The sequence below is a fragment of the Chelonia mydas genome, chromosome 20 (genome assembly GCF_015237465.2).
Source record: "Chelonia mydas isolate rCheMyd1 chromosome 20, rCheMyd1.pri.v2, whole genome shotgun sequence".
Lineage (NCBI taxonomy): Eukaryota > Metazoa > Chordata > Testudines > Cheloniidae > Chelonia > Chelonia mydas.
This window is the reverse complement of record NC_051260.2, coordinates 16,331,921-16,342,890: the sequence shown is the minus strand read 5'-3', so window position 1 is coordinate 16,342,890 and position 10,970 is coordinate 16,331,921. Positions and strand designations below refer to the sequence as shown.

General features: G+C 48.8%; 1 protein-coding gene across 2 annotated transcripts; it reads right to left on the bottom strand.

Annotated features, from left to right (window-relative positions):
- Positions 1 to 629: 629 nt before the first annotated feature.
- On the bottom strand, positions 630 to 10,752 carry LOC102945851 (surfeit locus protein 4). Of its 2 annotated transcripts, XM_037888043.2 has the most exons (7): positions 10,599 to 10,711; positions 9,067 to 9,213; positions 6,553 to 6,739; positions 4,267 to 4,343; positions 2,645 to 2,688; positions 1,946 to 2,132; positions 630 to 1,138 (listed from the first exon to the last, which is right to left on the bottom strand). In XM_037888043.2, the coding sequence occupies exons 3-7, from the start codon at positions 6,656 to 6,658 to the stop codon at positions 872 to 874; spliced, it is 681 nt and encodes a 226-aa protein (XP_037743971.1). In that variant the 5' UTR covers positions 6,659 to 6,739; positions 9,067 to 9,213; positions 10,599 to 10,711; the 3' UTR covers positions 630 to 871. The 2 variants fall into 2 exon arrangements, with proteins under 2 accessions (XP_037743971.1, XP_007056375.1); XM_007056313.4 differs by lacking the exon at positions 9,067 to 9,213 and having other exon boundaries at positions 10,599 to 10,752.
- Positions 10,753 to 10,970: the final 218 nt, after the last annotated feature.

Genomic DNA, 10,970 nt, shown 5'->3' with positions numbered 1-10,970 from the left:
AGTATAAATAGCTGATCAGTCGTTTAAAACACTGTCTTTTGGGGGTTGCTGAATACCTATTTAACTCAAACACCCACATATATTGGGAGAAAAGATCTCAGTGTTAAAGCATCAACACTGCAGCATCCTTCAGTTAAGGTTTGCAAAAGTTCATCATCTGCCTTTCAGACCTCCAAGGAGTCCCCCAGCAAAGCCAGGGAAGGCAAGCCTTGACGTTTCCAATATTTACGGTGTAAGACTGTGACAGAAGTACTGAGCTGGCTGGGTGCATGTGTCTGGCACAGCCAGACAGCCCCTATAGAATGCACCCATCTCAGGAAGTAACTCTGAAAGGTGTGTGCCTCCTGGCTCAGGGAGAGAAGGAAGCTGTTTGTACCAGCAGCAGGAAGGTAACTGCCTCTCTTCCCTCTTTCAGTTCTTCCGTTAAACTGTGCTCACGGCCATGTCTTTATTCTGGGGCTCAGCAAGGCTCTGCTGACCCACCAATAAGGAGACTGCGAGGTCAGAGGACAGTAAACCTTTTGGGCCTTCTTGATATATTCCAAAAGGGGCCCTATATAATGATCCAAACTCAGGATAGCAGAGGGGCTCATTACGAAGTCAGGCCTTAAGGGACCAGCACACAAGGCTCAAGGGCCGTAGAATAGAATATATATTTTAATTTACACATGTGTCCAACCGGATAGAAAAGACTCTTCTATCCTGATAAGGCAACAGTGAACAATGATAAACCTCCAGAGAACAGAATGGGGGAGGAAAAAAATAATATACAAATGGGACTAAGTTTAAAAAAGTTGTAATGAAAGATTCCCCCCCACCCTCACCCCGTCTGCCCCAAGCCTCCTCCCTGTTCTTCAGTCTCCTCCTGTCTTCACCACTTCTTTTTGTGCTCGTCCATTGACACTCCTCCTGGGCCCAGCGCCACCACCAGCAGCAGGCCCCCTATTACCGACATGGTCTGGAAAAAGTCATACTTTAGGAAGTCATGGAGAGGCCTGTAGGTGGGGATGTTCCAGAACGCATTCTGTACCAGATTGATTACGAAGAGCCAGATGACCAGGGTAAGGGCGGCCAGCTTGGTCTTGAAGCCAATGGCCACTAAGATGATCAACGCCATGCCAAAGATGTCCTGGAAGATCTGGGATGGGGGAAAATATCAGGAGACGTGAGTACCTGCACAGCTCTTTTATGCCAGGAGCTGAAAGCACTTCACAAACAGCAAGTCAGTGGCGGAGCCAGGAATAGAACTCAGGTGTCCTGGCTCTCAGTTCCCTGCTCAGGGCTAGACCAACACTTCTCCCCAGAACTGAGAATAAACCCCAAGATCATCATCTCAGTTCCATCTTCCTTCATGCCCAGCTCCTCCTAGGGATTCTTCCTGCATTGGTCACCGCACCCATCTCTCCGCAGCCTCCCATACCTGGCCTATTCTCCCCCTTTTTTGGGTCTTGCTTGTTAGACTCTTCAGGGCAGAGGAGCTGGCTGCACGTGGAGGGCTTGGAAAGTGAAGAAGGTGGTTTGGACTGGAATGCGGAAGCAGCAAAAATGCAAGACCACGTTATCCAGCCCACTGCACTAGCTCAAGGCAGGGTCAGGTGGGTCAGGAGGTCTGAGGCCTCTGCTCACTCTCCCCCTGACTGACCAGCAGTGGAGTAACCTCCCCGCTTTCCTTCCCACACACATGCCAAACAGGGCATGGAACCTGCAACACGGAGCAGCCAAGTCGCCTGCCTACACTGCTGCTGTGTGTGGGTTACAGGGGAGAATCCAACAGCACGAAGGGCCCCTGAAGTGAAAGGGGAGGACATCACAGGCTTAACCATGGAGGGCGTGGCAATCCCTTTGCTTCCGGGCTAGTGCAGTGTCCAGCCCCACTGATGGATGGGCTGTCTGAAGCAGAGAGGGACCCAGGATAAGGTGACAGGGAGTGTCAAAGGCCACTTACGGTGAAAGCACTGAGTTCAAAGTGCAGTAGTGTCATGAACATGAGCACAAGCAGGAGCCTCCCCCCCAGCTGCATGTACTGTCGCGGTGAGATGTCGTCCACGGTGGGGACGCCGGCGAACATGGACTTCCCTTCAGAGCGGGACTCTGCCAGTAGCAGCAGCAGCCCACCTCCTAGGGCAAGGTTCCTGCAGCAGGGGGAAGCAAAAGGATCAACGGATGACGGAGCTACTGTCTTCTAACATGTGACGGCTGCCATGCCAAGTATGGAACTGGGAACCTCCAGCTTAAAGCAAGAGCCCAGTCTCTCTAGCTGGGGCTGTAACAGACTCATATCCCCTGTGGATCGGGCACAGCGGGGGACCTGTAGCACACACTCACCAGTGGGTTACACAAGCCCCCACCAAGCCACATTGCTCGCCTTACCATCCTGGAATCACATTGCACTTGGGTTCATTAGTGAAACCTGAACCCTACCAGAAGGGACTGACAGGTGGGGAAACTGAGGCACAGAGTGGCAGTGACTTGGCTAAGGTCAGATAGGAAGTCAGTGGCAGAGAGAGGTTAAGCACCCAGGAGTCTTCTCCTCCATTTTTCCTGTTCTAATCGCTGGAGTCAGGGATTGCCTTTAGGAGCCAGGCCTTGCCCTCATTTCTTTGTGGCTAAGTAGTACCAATTCCATTCATCAGCTGAAACTCACCTCATCAGGAATTTGAGATCCCATAAAATACTGTAAGCGACTGTCTGCAAAACAGAAACCACCAGTTTAAACCCTGTGGCCAGGTAATAGGTTCAGCTGGTTGCACCAGATGATCTCAAGGAATTGTTCAAAAGTTAAGCCCCATGGAAGAGGAGTCAGTTTCAATTTCACGTTACAGAGCAGGAAACTGAAGCACAGAGAGACCCCGCAGCAAGTCAATGGCGAGCACCACAGAGTCCTCAGCGTATTTATCCCGTGAGGCAGGGCAGGGCTACTATCCCCACTGTGCGGATGGCAAATCATTTAAGTCTCTCCCTGGGTTTTGGTTCCCAAGAGCACAGGTGCCGACTTCCTAATTTCCCTGGGCGGGGCTCAACCCCCACTCCACTCCAGGCCCCCACCTCACCTCTTCCCACCTCCATCCCCTTCCCCGAGCACGCCCTGACCTTGCTCTACCCCGCCCACACTCCGCCCCCTCACTCCCCAGCACCTCCTGCACAGGGCTGAACAGCTGATCTGCGGCAGGCGCTGGAGGGGAGTGGAGAGCAGCTGATTGGCAGGGCCTGCTGGCAGGCGGGAGGCACTGGGGGTGAGGGGGAGGCGCTGCCTGGTGGGGCCACTGGTGGGCACTGGGCATCCATTAATTTTTTTCGTGGGTGCTCCAGCCCTGGTACAGCAGGGAATTGAACCGGGGTCTCTCCCAAGTCTCATGCTAGCGCTCCACCCACCGCACCATCTTTAAAAGAGCTAACTGTGGCCTAGCAATGATTAAGATGTAGGTGGACATAATGATCTACAAATAGAGTTGAAGGGGGCAGGATATCATGACAGGTGAGAAATTTAGTTTAACAGAATGGGGGGTGATCAGGAGGAACGATTGGCCTGCTAAACCCAGGGTTGTGAGTTCAATCCTTGAGGGGGCCATTTGGGATCTGGGGCAAAAATTGGGGATTGGTCCTGCTTTGAGCAGGGGGTTGGACTAGATGACCTCCTGAGGTCCCTTCCAACCCTGATATTCTATGATTCTAAGGAAGGGGAACATTTAGGCTGAATAGCAGGACATTTCCAGACAGTGAGATGTATTAGGCTGTGCTGTAGTCTCTCCCAGGGAAGGGATAGAAGCCCTGGGTGCTTGTGACATTTACACATTCAACTAGAAAAAACTTTAGAGAATAGAGCGAAGGGCACAATCCTGCCCCAGGCAAGACACAGACTAAAGGATTGTCAACATATGAACATTAATCCCGAGTAAGGGAGGGTGTGAATTTAAAGCAGATTCACTTTTCTTGATTAACTTCATGTGTGGACGCTTTTGTTTCGGAATTGAAGTGCTTTATTCTGAATTAGCTTAATCCACTTTAGAATTGAGAATTCACCCATACTCTTGAATAGCTGTTCCTGATTAACTCCCCATGTAGACAAACCCTAATAATAGTAAGAGGTCATTAGTCTTTTCTATTCTCTAGCTTTTAGGGCTCTCCAGCTCATATCTTTCCACAGCCACTGGCCATCAGCGCCCACTACTATCAATCCACCAAGCAGCCGGGGGAATCTTTGCTAACCATGGCATCCAGCACTCCTGTCTGGAGCAGTGTCTTGAAGAGAGCCCGTCTCCCACTCACCTGCATTAAGATAATCCCAAACAGGCCAAAACAAGCGTAAGGAACAAACTTCCTGGCCAGGACTAGAACGCACCCAACTGCAACAGAGACACAGAGAATGCAAAAAATCAGCACCAGAGCCAAAGCAGGTGAACAAAACACAGGTGGCCCTTTCAATACTCACTCTTCTCTCTGAGGGAGTTTGGGGCATTTTACCACCAGCGTAGCACAGTCAGGGAAGACAGCCACATGAGTCTTATCAGAATTAGAAAAGGAGCTTCTCCATAGAACAACCTCGGAGGGACACTTGACTAGAGGACCTTAGAGGTCTTTTTCCAGAGGTATGGTGGAAGATCACAGGAGATCTACGCTCTACTTCAGACTCTGCCCCTGACTCACTACGTGACCATGGAAAAGTCATTTCTGTGTTCTGTGCCTCAGTTTCCCCATCTGCATAAGAGGGACATACCACCCTGGGGCACATGAAGTTTAACACTATGAGATCCCAATGTGGAAGGTGCCAGAGACAGGAAGAGTGTTGTTATTTCAAGGATTCCAGCTTCTGCAGTGAAATACTGCCTCTGTGCGATGCTCAGCATTTGCAGAGCTGGGGAGAGGCCGGGAAGGGGTGGAAAAGTCACCTATGTACAAACCAAATGCAGAAGCACAAAATGGGGAATAACTGGCTAGGCAGCAGTACTGCAGAAGAGGATCTGGGGGTTATAGTGGATCACAAACTAACTACGGGTCAACTGTGTGATGCTGGTGTGAAAAAAGCAAATATTCTGGGATGTGTTAACAGCAGCATCATACGTTAGACATGGGAGGTAGGGCTGTCGATTAATCGCAGCTAACTCACGCGATTAACTAAAAAAATTAATCGCAGTTTCAATCACACTGTTAAACAACAGAATACCAATTAAAAGGTATTCAATATGTTGCATGTTTTTCTACATTTTCAAATATATTGATTTCAATTACAACACAGAATACAAAGTGCACAGTGCTCACTTTATAGTATTTTTATTACAAATATTTGCACTGTAAAAATGATAAACAAAAGAAATTGCTTTTCAATTCACCTCATACAAGTACCATTGTGCAATCTCTTTATCGCGAAGTGCAATTTACAAATGTAGATTTTTTTTGTTACATAACTGCACTCAAAACCAAAACCATGTAAAACTTTAGAGCCTACAAGTCCACTCAGTCCTACTTCTTGCTCAGCCAATCGCTAAGAGAAACAAGTTTGTTTACATTTACGAGAGATAATGCTGCCTCCTTCTTATTTACAACATCACCTGAAAGTGAGAACAGATGTTCGCTTGGCACTTTTGTAGCCGACATTGCAAGGTAGCATTATCTCCTGCAAACGTAAAACTTATTTGTCTGAGCAATTGGCTAAACAAGTAGGACTGAGTGGACTTGTAGGCTCTAAAGTTTTACATTGTTTTACTTTTGAATGCAGTTATTTTTGGTCATAATTCTACATTTGTAAGTTCAACTTTCATGATAAAGAGATTGCTCTACAGTACTTGTATTAAGTGAATTGAAAAATACTATTTCTTTTATTTTTACAGTGTAAATATTTATAATAAAAAATAATACTATAAAGTGAGCACTGTACACTTTGTATTCTGTGTTGTAATTTAAATAAATATATTTGAAAATGTGGAATACATCCAAAAATATTATATAAATAGTATTCTATTATTGTTTAACACCGTGATTAATCAAGATTAATGTTTTGAATCACTTGACAGCCCGAATGGGAGGTAATTATTCCATTCGAGTTGGCACTGATGAGGCCTCAGCTGGAGTACTCTGTCCATTTTTGGGCACTACACTTTAAGAAAGATGTGGACAAATTCGAGAGTCCAGAGAAGATTAACGAAAATGGTAAAAGGTTTAGAAAACATGACCTACTAAGAAAGGTTAAAAAAACTGGGCAAGGTTAGATCAGAGAAGGGAAGGCTGAGGGGGGAGCTGATAACAGTCTGCAAATACGTAAAAGGTTGCCAAAGAGGATAGCGGTTAATTGTCCTCCATCAGCTTAATTTGCAGCAAGGGAGATTAGGGTAAACTATTAGGAAAAACTTTCTAATTCTAAGGATAGTTAAACACTGGAGCGACTGATCAAGGTAGGTTGTGGAATCCATCACTGGGGTGGTCTAGGTTACTTGGCCCTGCCTCAGCATGGAGGGGGTCTGGACTAGATGAACTCTCGAGGTCCCTTCTATGATTTTGTACCCAGGCTCCCTCCCAAACAGCAGCTCAGAAGCGTCACTGAGGTGGGAGGGCTCTTACCCAGCTGTCCAGACATGTTGATTAACACGAATAGCGTGGCCAAGATGATGCCGCTCCCCCACGACATATTGATGTAATCCCGCTGCTCGTTCCATTGAAACCACATCCGTATCCCATCCTCAAGGAAGGTGCTGATCAGACAGAGGTGAGCCAGGTGAGGTAGGTAGCGCTTCGTCACCCGTAAGAACTGGAGGGGGAAGATATGGCCAGAGGAGGAAGAACAAAAGGCAGCATTAGAGAGTCAGAAAACAATGGCCCACAGCAGCTGAAGCAACAAGTTGTTAGGTTACCCAGCTCCAAAAGCGATAATACTTTGCTCAGAGGAGAATCTCAGGGCGTCTTGCACACTTCCATTAATAAATCTTCCCTTTGCCTCTGGGAGGCAGGTATTAGCCCCATATTAAAGATGCGGAAACTGACGTGAGAGCCGCAAGTTGACTTTTCTAAGGTTGTATGAGTCAGCAGTTCCCAGCCTCTGCTCTGACCACTCCACATGCCTTTCCAGAGCCAGGAATAGAACCTACGAGTCCAGACTCCCAGTCCTCTGCTCTACCCACTAGAATACACTCTCCTTCCAAAACTGGGAGTAGGTCCCAAGAGTCCCAACTCCCAGTTTAAACTCTCTGGAAAAACATATCAGGACACCTTTGAAGCGGTAGGACTGCTGCAGGAAGCTACTCTGAAGAGCAGGTAATTCACACAGCTCTACGCTGTGCATTAATTCTGTAGACCCACACAGTAGAGATTCACTGAAGCAGGGGAGGAGACTGCTTAGTTGCAGGATTTAAAAGTGTCTGTGTGGATAACACAGGACACCACATGTGCTTTCTAAGGAGCTCAATTTAACTTTAATCTAGACATACTTCTAGTTTGAGAGAGGACAGTGCCAAAGAAAACTCAGATTTCAGAGTAGCAGCCGTGTTAGTCTGTATCTGCAAAAAGAACAGGAGTACAATTTGTTAGTCTCTAAGGTGCCACAAGTACTCCTGTTCTTTTTAAAGAAAACTCACTAGATCCACATGCCAGAACACAATGCTGAGGAAAAAGCAGAATAAAGGGGTTGCAAAAAAGTCAAGTTATTGGGCTCAGTATAGGGGTAACTGAGTGAAATTCTATGGTCTGCAATATACAGAAGGTCAGACTAGATGCTCTAATGGTCCCTTCTGACTTTAGGATTTATGGGACTACCTCAAATCCTTTATCCACTACTTACATTTCTATAATGCCTTCCTATCCTGAAGGCTCCCAAAGCAACTAGCTGGCTACATAGCTTTATGGTCCCCATCTGTCAGATTTGAGCAATCAGTTGAGCAGAAATCAGTTTAATCCCCAAATCCCCGTTATCTGAAACTGGGTTACATCCTCTAAGGCAGTGCTACCCAAAGTGGTGGTCCGCGGACCGGTGCCGGTCCACGAGCCATCGGCTGCCAGTCCGCGTGCACATTTGAAAAAAAAAATTGCCGGTCCCTCACATCAGATAGCTTGAGAAGCACTGCTCTAGGGTCCATCAGTTAAGCGTGCTCAGACCAAAACCCCTGTTTAATTAGTAGAGCCCTGCGCAAAAATAAAATTTGTATCCGCATCCGCAAACATGGTCCATGGATATAAAGCAGATATCCGCAGATTTGCAGGGCTTTATTTATCTGAATGAATTTCATATCGTCCTGATCTATACAGGTAACAGGGTTCCACAGAACACCAGAGGGAAGCAGCCACATCTGGGAAGGATGGCAGCAGGTAGTGCACAAGCAAGCTGAGAACTGGGAAGGGGGAATTTTCGCTCAGGAACCCTGCACAAGTCAGACCTTGGGATCTCTAATACCCATTCAGACTGGACAGCTGCCTGAGTTTTAAGGTCCGGATCAAGAAAGTAAAATGCATGGGGCTCAATTTACAATTGTAAGCAATGTACCGTGTACTTGGAATACAAGCCCTAAATCCTCCTAACTATTCCCAATATCCATTTTAAACACAATCATGTCAAGATGTTTCCAGGCTTTGTGCACTGTTGCCTACTGCACAACAGAGACACCAAAAGACATCCTGTAAAGCACATGCTCAGAATCAGCTCAAGCGTTAACTGGAGTTTGTTGTGTCCTCAACTGAGACTGAGCAATAACACAAATTAGAGTCCCAAACCCCTTTGCCCTAGGATCAAATCAAGGTGCCACATTGACAGCTCTGGAAAATGAGCTACTTATCCCCAGGATGGTTACAAAATGGGAAATAGTGAGGCAAACTTCATAAACACATGCAACCCCTGCCAGCATACCTGAGCTGGAGAGACTCCTTCTAGGGATAAGCCAAATACCATTCTCTGAGAGGAGGCTTGAAGGTGTGATATTAACTAACACACATTTTAAAAGTCTAACACAACTTAGCCAAGACTGTAACTTGACCACTTTAGCACGTGTTGAAGGCAGCTTGCATTGCCTACCCTAGATCTTTCAAACAGGTTAGCATGTGCTGACATCATACCTTTAAATCCCCGTCTAAATATGGACTTTTTTTTACCTCTGGCAAGAGAGCCAACTGCAAGACTGACAGCGATTGTGCAAGTCCTAGTAGGAGTTTAGTTGAGACTCATGAGCGCTATGAAGATATTCTGCAGTCTGTGTAGGCTGAGATGAAGTCAGAACTCCCAGGTCCGCCACTGATTCACTGTATAACCACAGGTGAGTCATTTCCCCGATCTGTGCTACGGTTTCCCCATTTGCAACATGGGGATAACACCTACCTTTCATGGGCTGTGAGGTTCAATTCACTAATCAGTTAGTGAAGTCTGATTATCACGAGGTAATGCTGGATTACTATTGGTGTGGAATGGGACTGAACTATTGACATGAAGATTCCCTCTCCCAGTATAACTGACCCCTTGCACACAGTGCTCAGGACAATGAATTCCCCTGTTCTGTCCTTGGGTTTGTTTATTCTGAGGGAATTGAGATCAGCTGGAAATAGTCAGGAGAGCAGAAATTTTAATCCCATCAGATTCATTACTTCATGGTTCAAGGCACAAAAAGAAATGCCAATTCAAGTCAACAGAGCATCCCAAGCTGCACCAGCCTCACTTACTAGACATGTGTGAGGCATGCTGGGCACTGTCAGGGGTTCTGTGCTCTTTGTCCCCTTCCTCCCCAGATTCTTGATTTTACCTTTGACCTCACTCCCGCTCTTGTTTTTTCATTTTTTGTCACCAGAAATCAATTGTGTGCTGGGCTTAGTGGTTCCTCCCCCACCCCCTAGCTGAAGGAGGACGGGGGGGAGATTTAGATATGGGTGGGCCTAGACCTGCCTTCCCCAGTACTACAAATAGTAGCCTCGCAAATCCCAGGCTGGGTGCCCTGTACGCCCTACCCCGCTGCAAACCAGAAGATGTGGGTCCCCTTCCTTCTCAATACCACCCCCAATGGGGGGGGGGGAGAAGAGGGGAGACACATGGCACAGCCTTTCCCCCCACTCTTCCTACTGTGTGTGTGTGGGGGGGGGGGAAGGTGGTACACCCCTCCCCCCAAGCAGAAGGAGAAGCAGGTGGTACATGCCCCCTCCTCCTACAGGCTCCCCAATGGGGGCAGGCAGGAAGAGTGGTTGGTACCCCATCCCTTCTCCACAGAAGGCCCCACGCTTGGGGGGAAGAAAGAAGCAACAATTGGTACATTCCGCCCTCCCCCCGGGGAAGGAGGAGGAAAAGCAGGTGGTATATCCTCCCCCCCATCTTTGACAGGCTTCCCCAATACCCTCCCCATAGTGGTACATCCCCCATTACTTCTCTATGGGGGCAGTAGGTGGTACAGCCCCTTCCCCAGGGGTAGATGGTCGATCCTCCCCACTCCCTGCCTTCTCCATACCCACCCCCTTCATGACAAGAGGAGCAGGTGGTACGTCCCACCCCTCACTATCCTTGGGGGAGATGGTATCTCCCACCCCCTCAATGGCTCCCACGCTGGGATGGACCAAACCATTCCCGGTTGGGAGGGGGCAGGTCAGTCCCAGCTCCCGCTCCTCCAGGAGGAGCCGCCCCCAGCCTGGACACCTCTCCCCCTCACCTGGTCGGCCAGGTCCTCAGCAGCCCCCATCAAGTCTCCACTGGGCGCCATAGTCGGCTCCGGCCCGGCCTCACTGTCTCCTCAGGGGCCGAGAGTGGGGAACGGAGGGGGCGTGGCCTAGGGCGGGAGAGGGCGTGGCCAGAGCGCAACCAGTCACCGGGAGGCTCCCCCCCACCCGACCCCCGGGGGATCACGTGGGCGGCCTCGGCCATGGCTACCGAGGCAGACTCAGTCGTTTCAACGGCGTTGCCTCGATAGCCATGGCGGCCGGGTCCGTCCGTCACCCGTGGCAGCGGGGGAGGAGCCGAGCGCTATCGCCGCCTTCCCGCCCTCGGAGGGCTGCGGTGCGGGAGGGGGGAGCCCGCTCACCAC

Excerpts from the sequence above, each read along its gene's own strand:
- LOC102945851 (XM_007056313.4), bottom strand. The coding sequence starts at position 10,649 with ATGGCGCCCAGTGGAGACTTGATGGGGGCTGCTGAGGACCTGGCCGAC. Across the intron at positions 4,344-6,552 it reads CAACATGTCTGGACAGCTGG|TTGGGTGCGTTCTAGTCCTG; the intron begins GTAAGAGCCCTC and ends TCTCTGTTGCAG. Across the intron at positions 2,689-4,266 it reads TTGGGATTATCTTAATGCAG|ACAGTCGCTTACAGTATTTT; the intron begins GTGAGTGGGAGA and ends TCTGTTTTGCAG.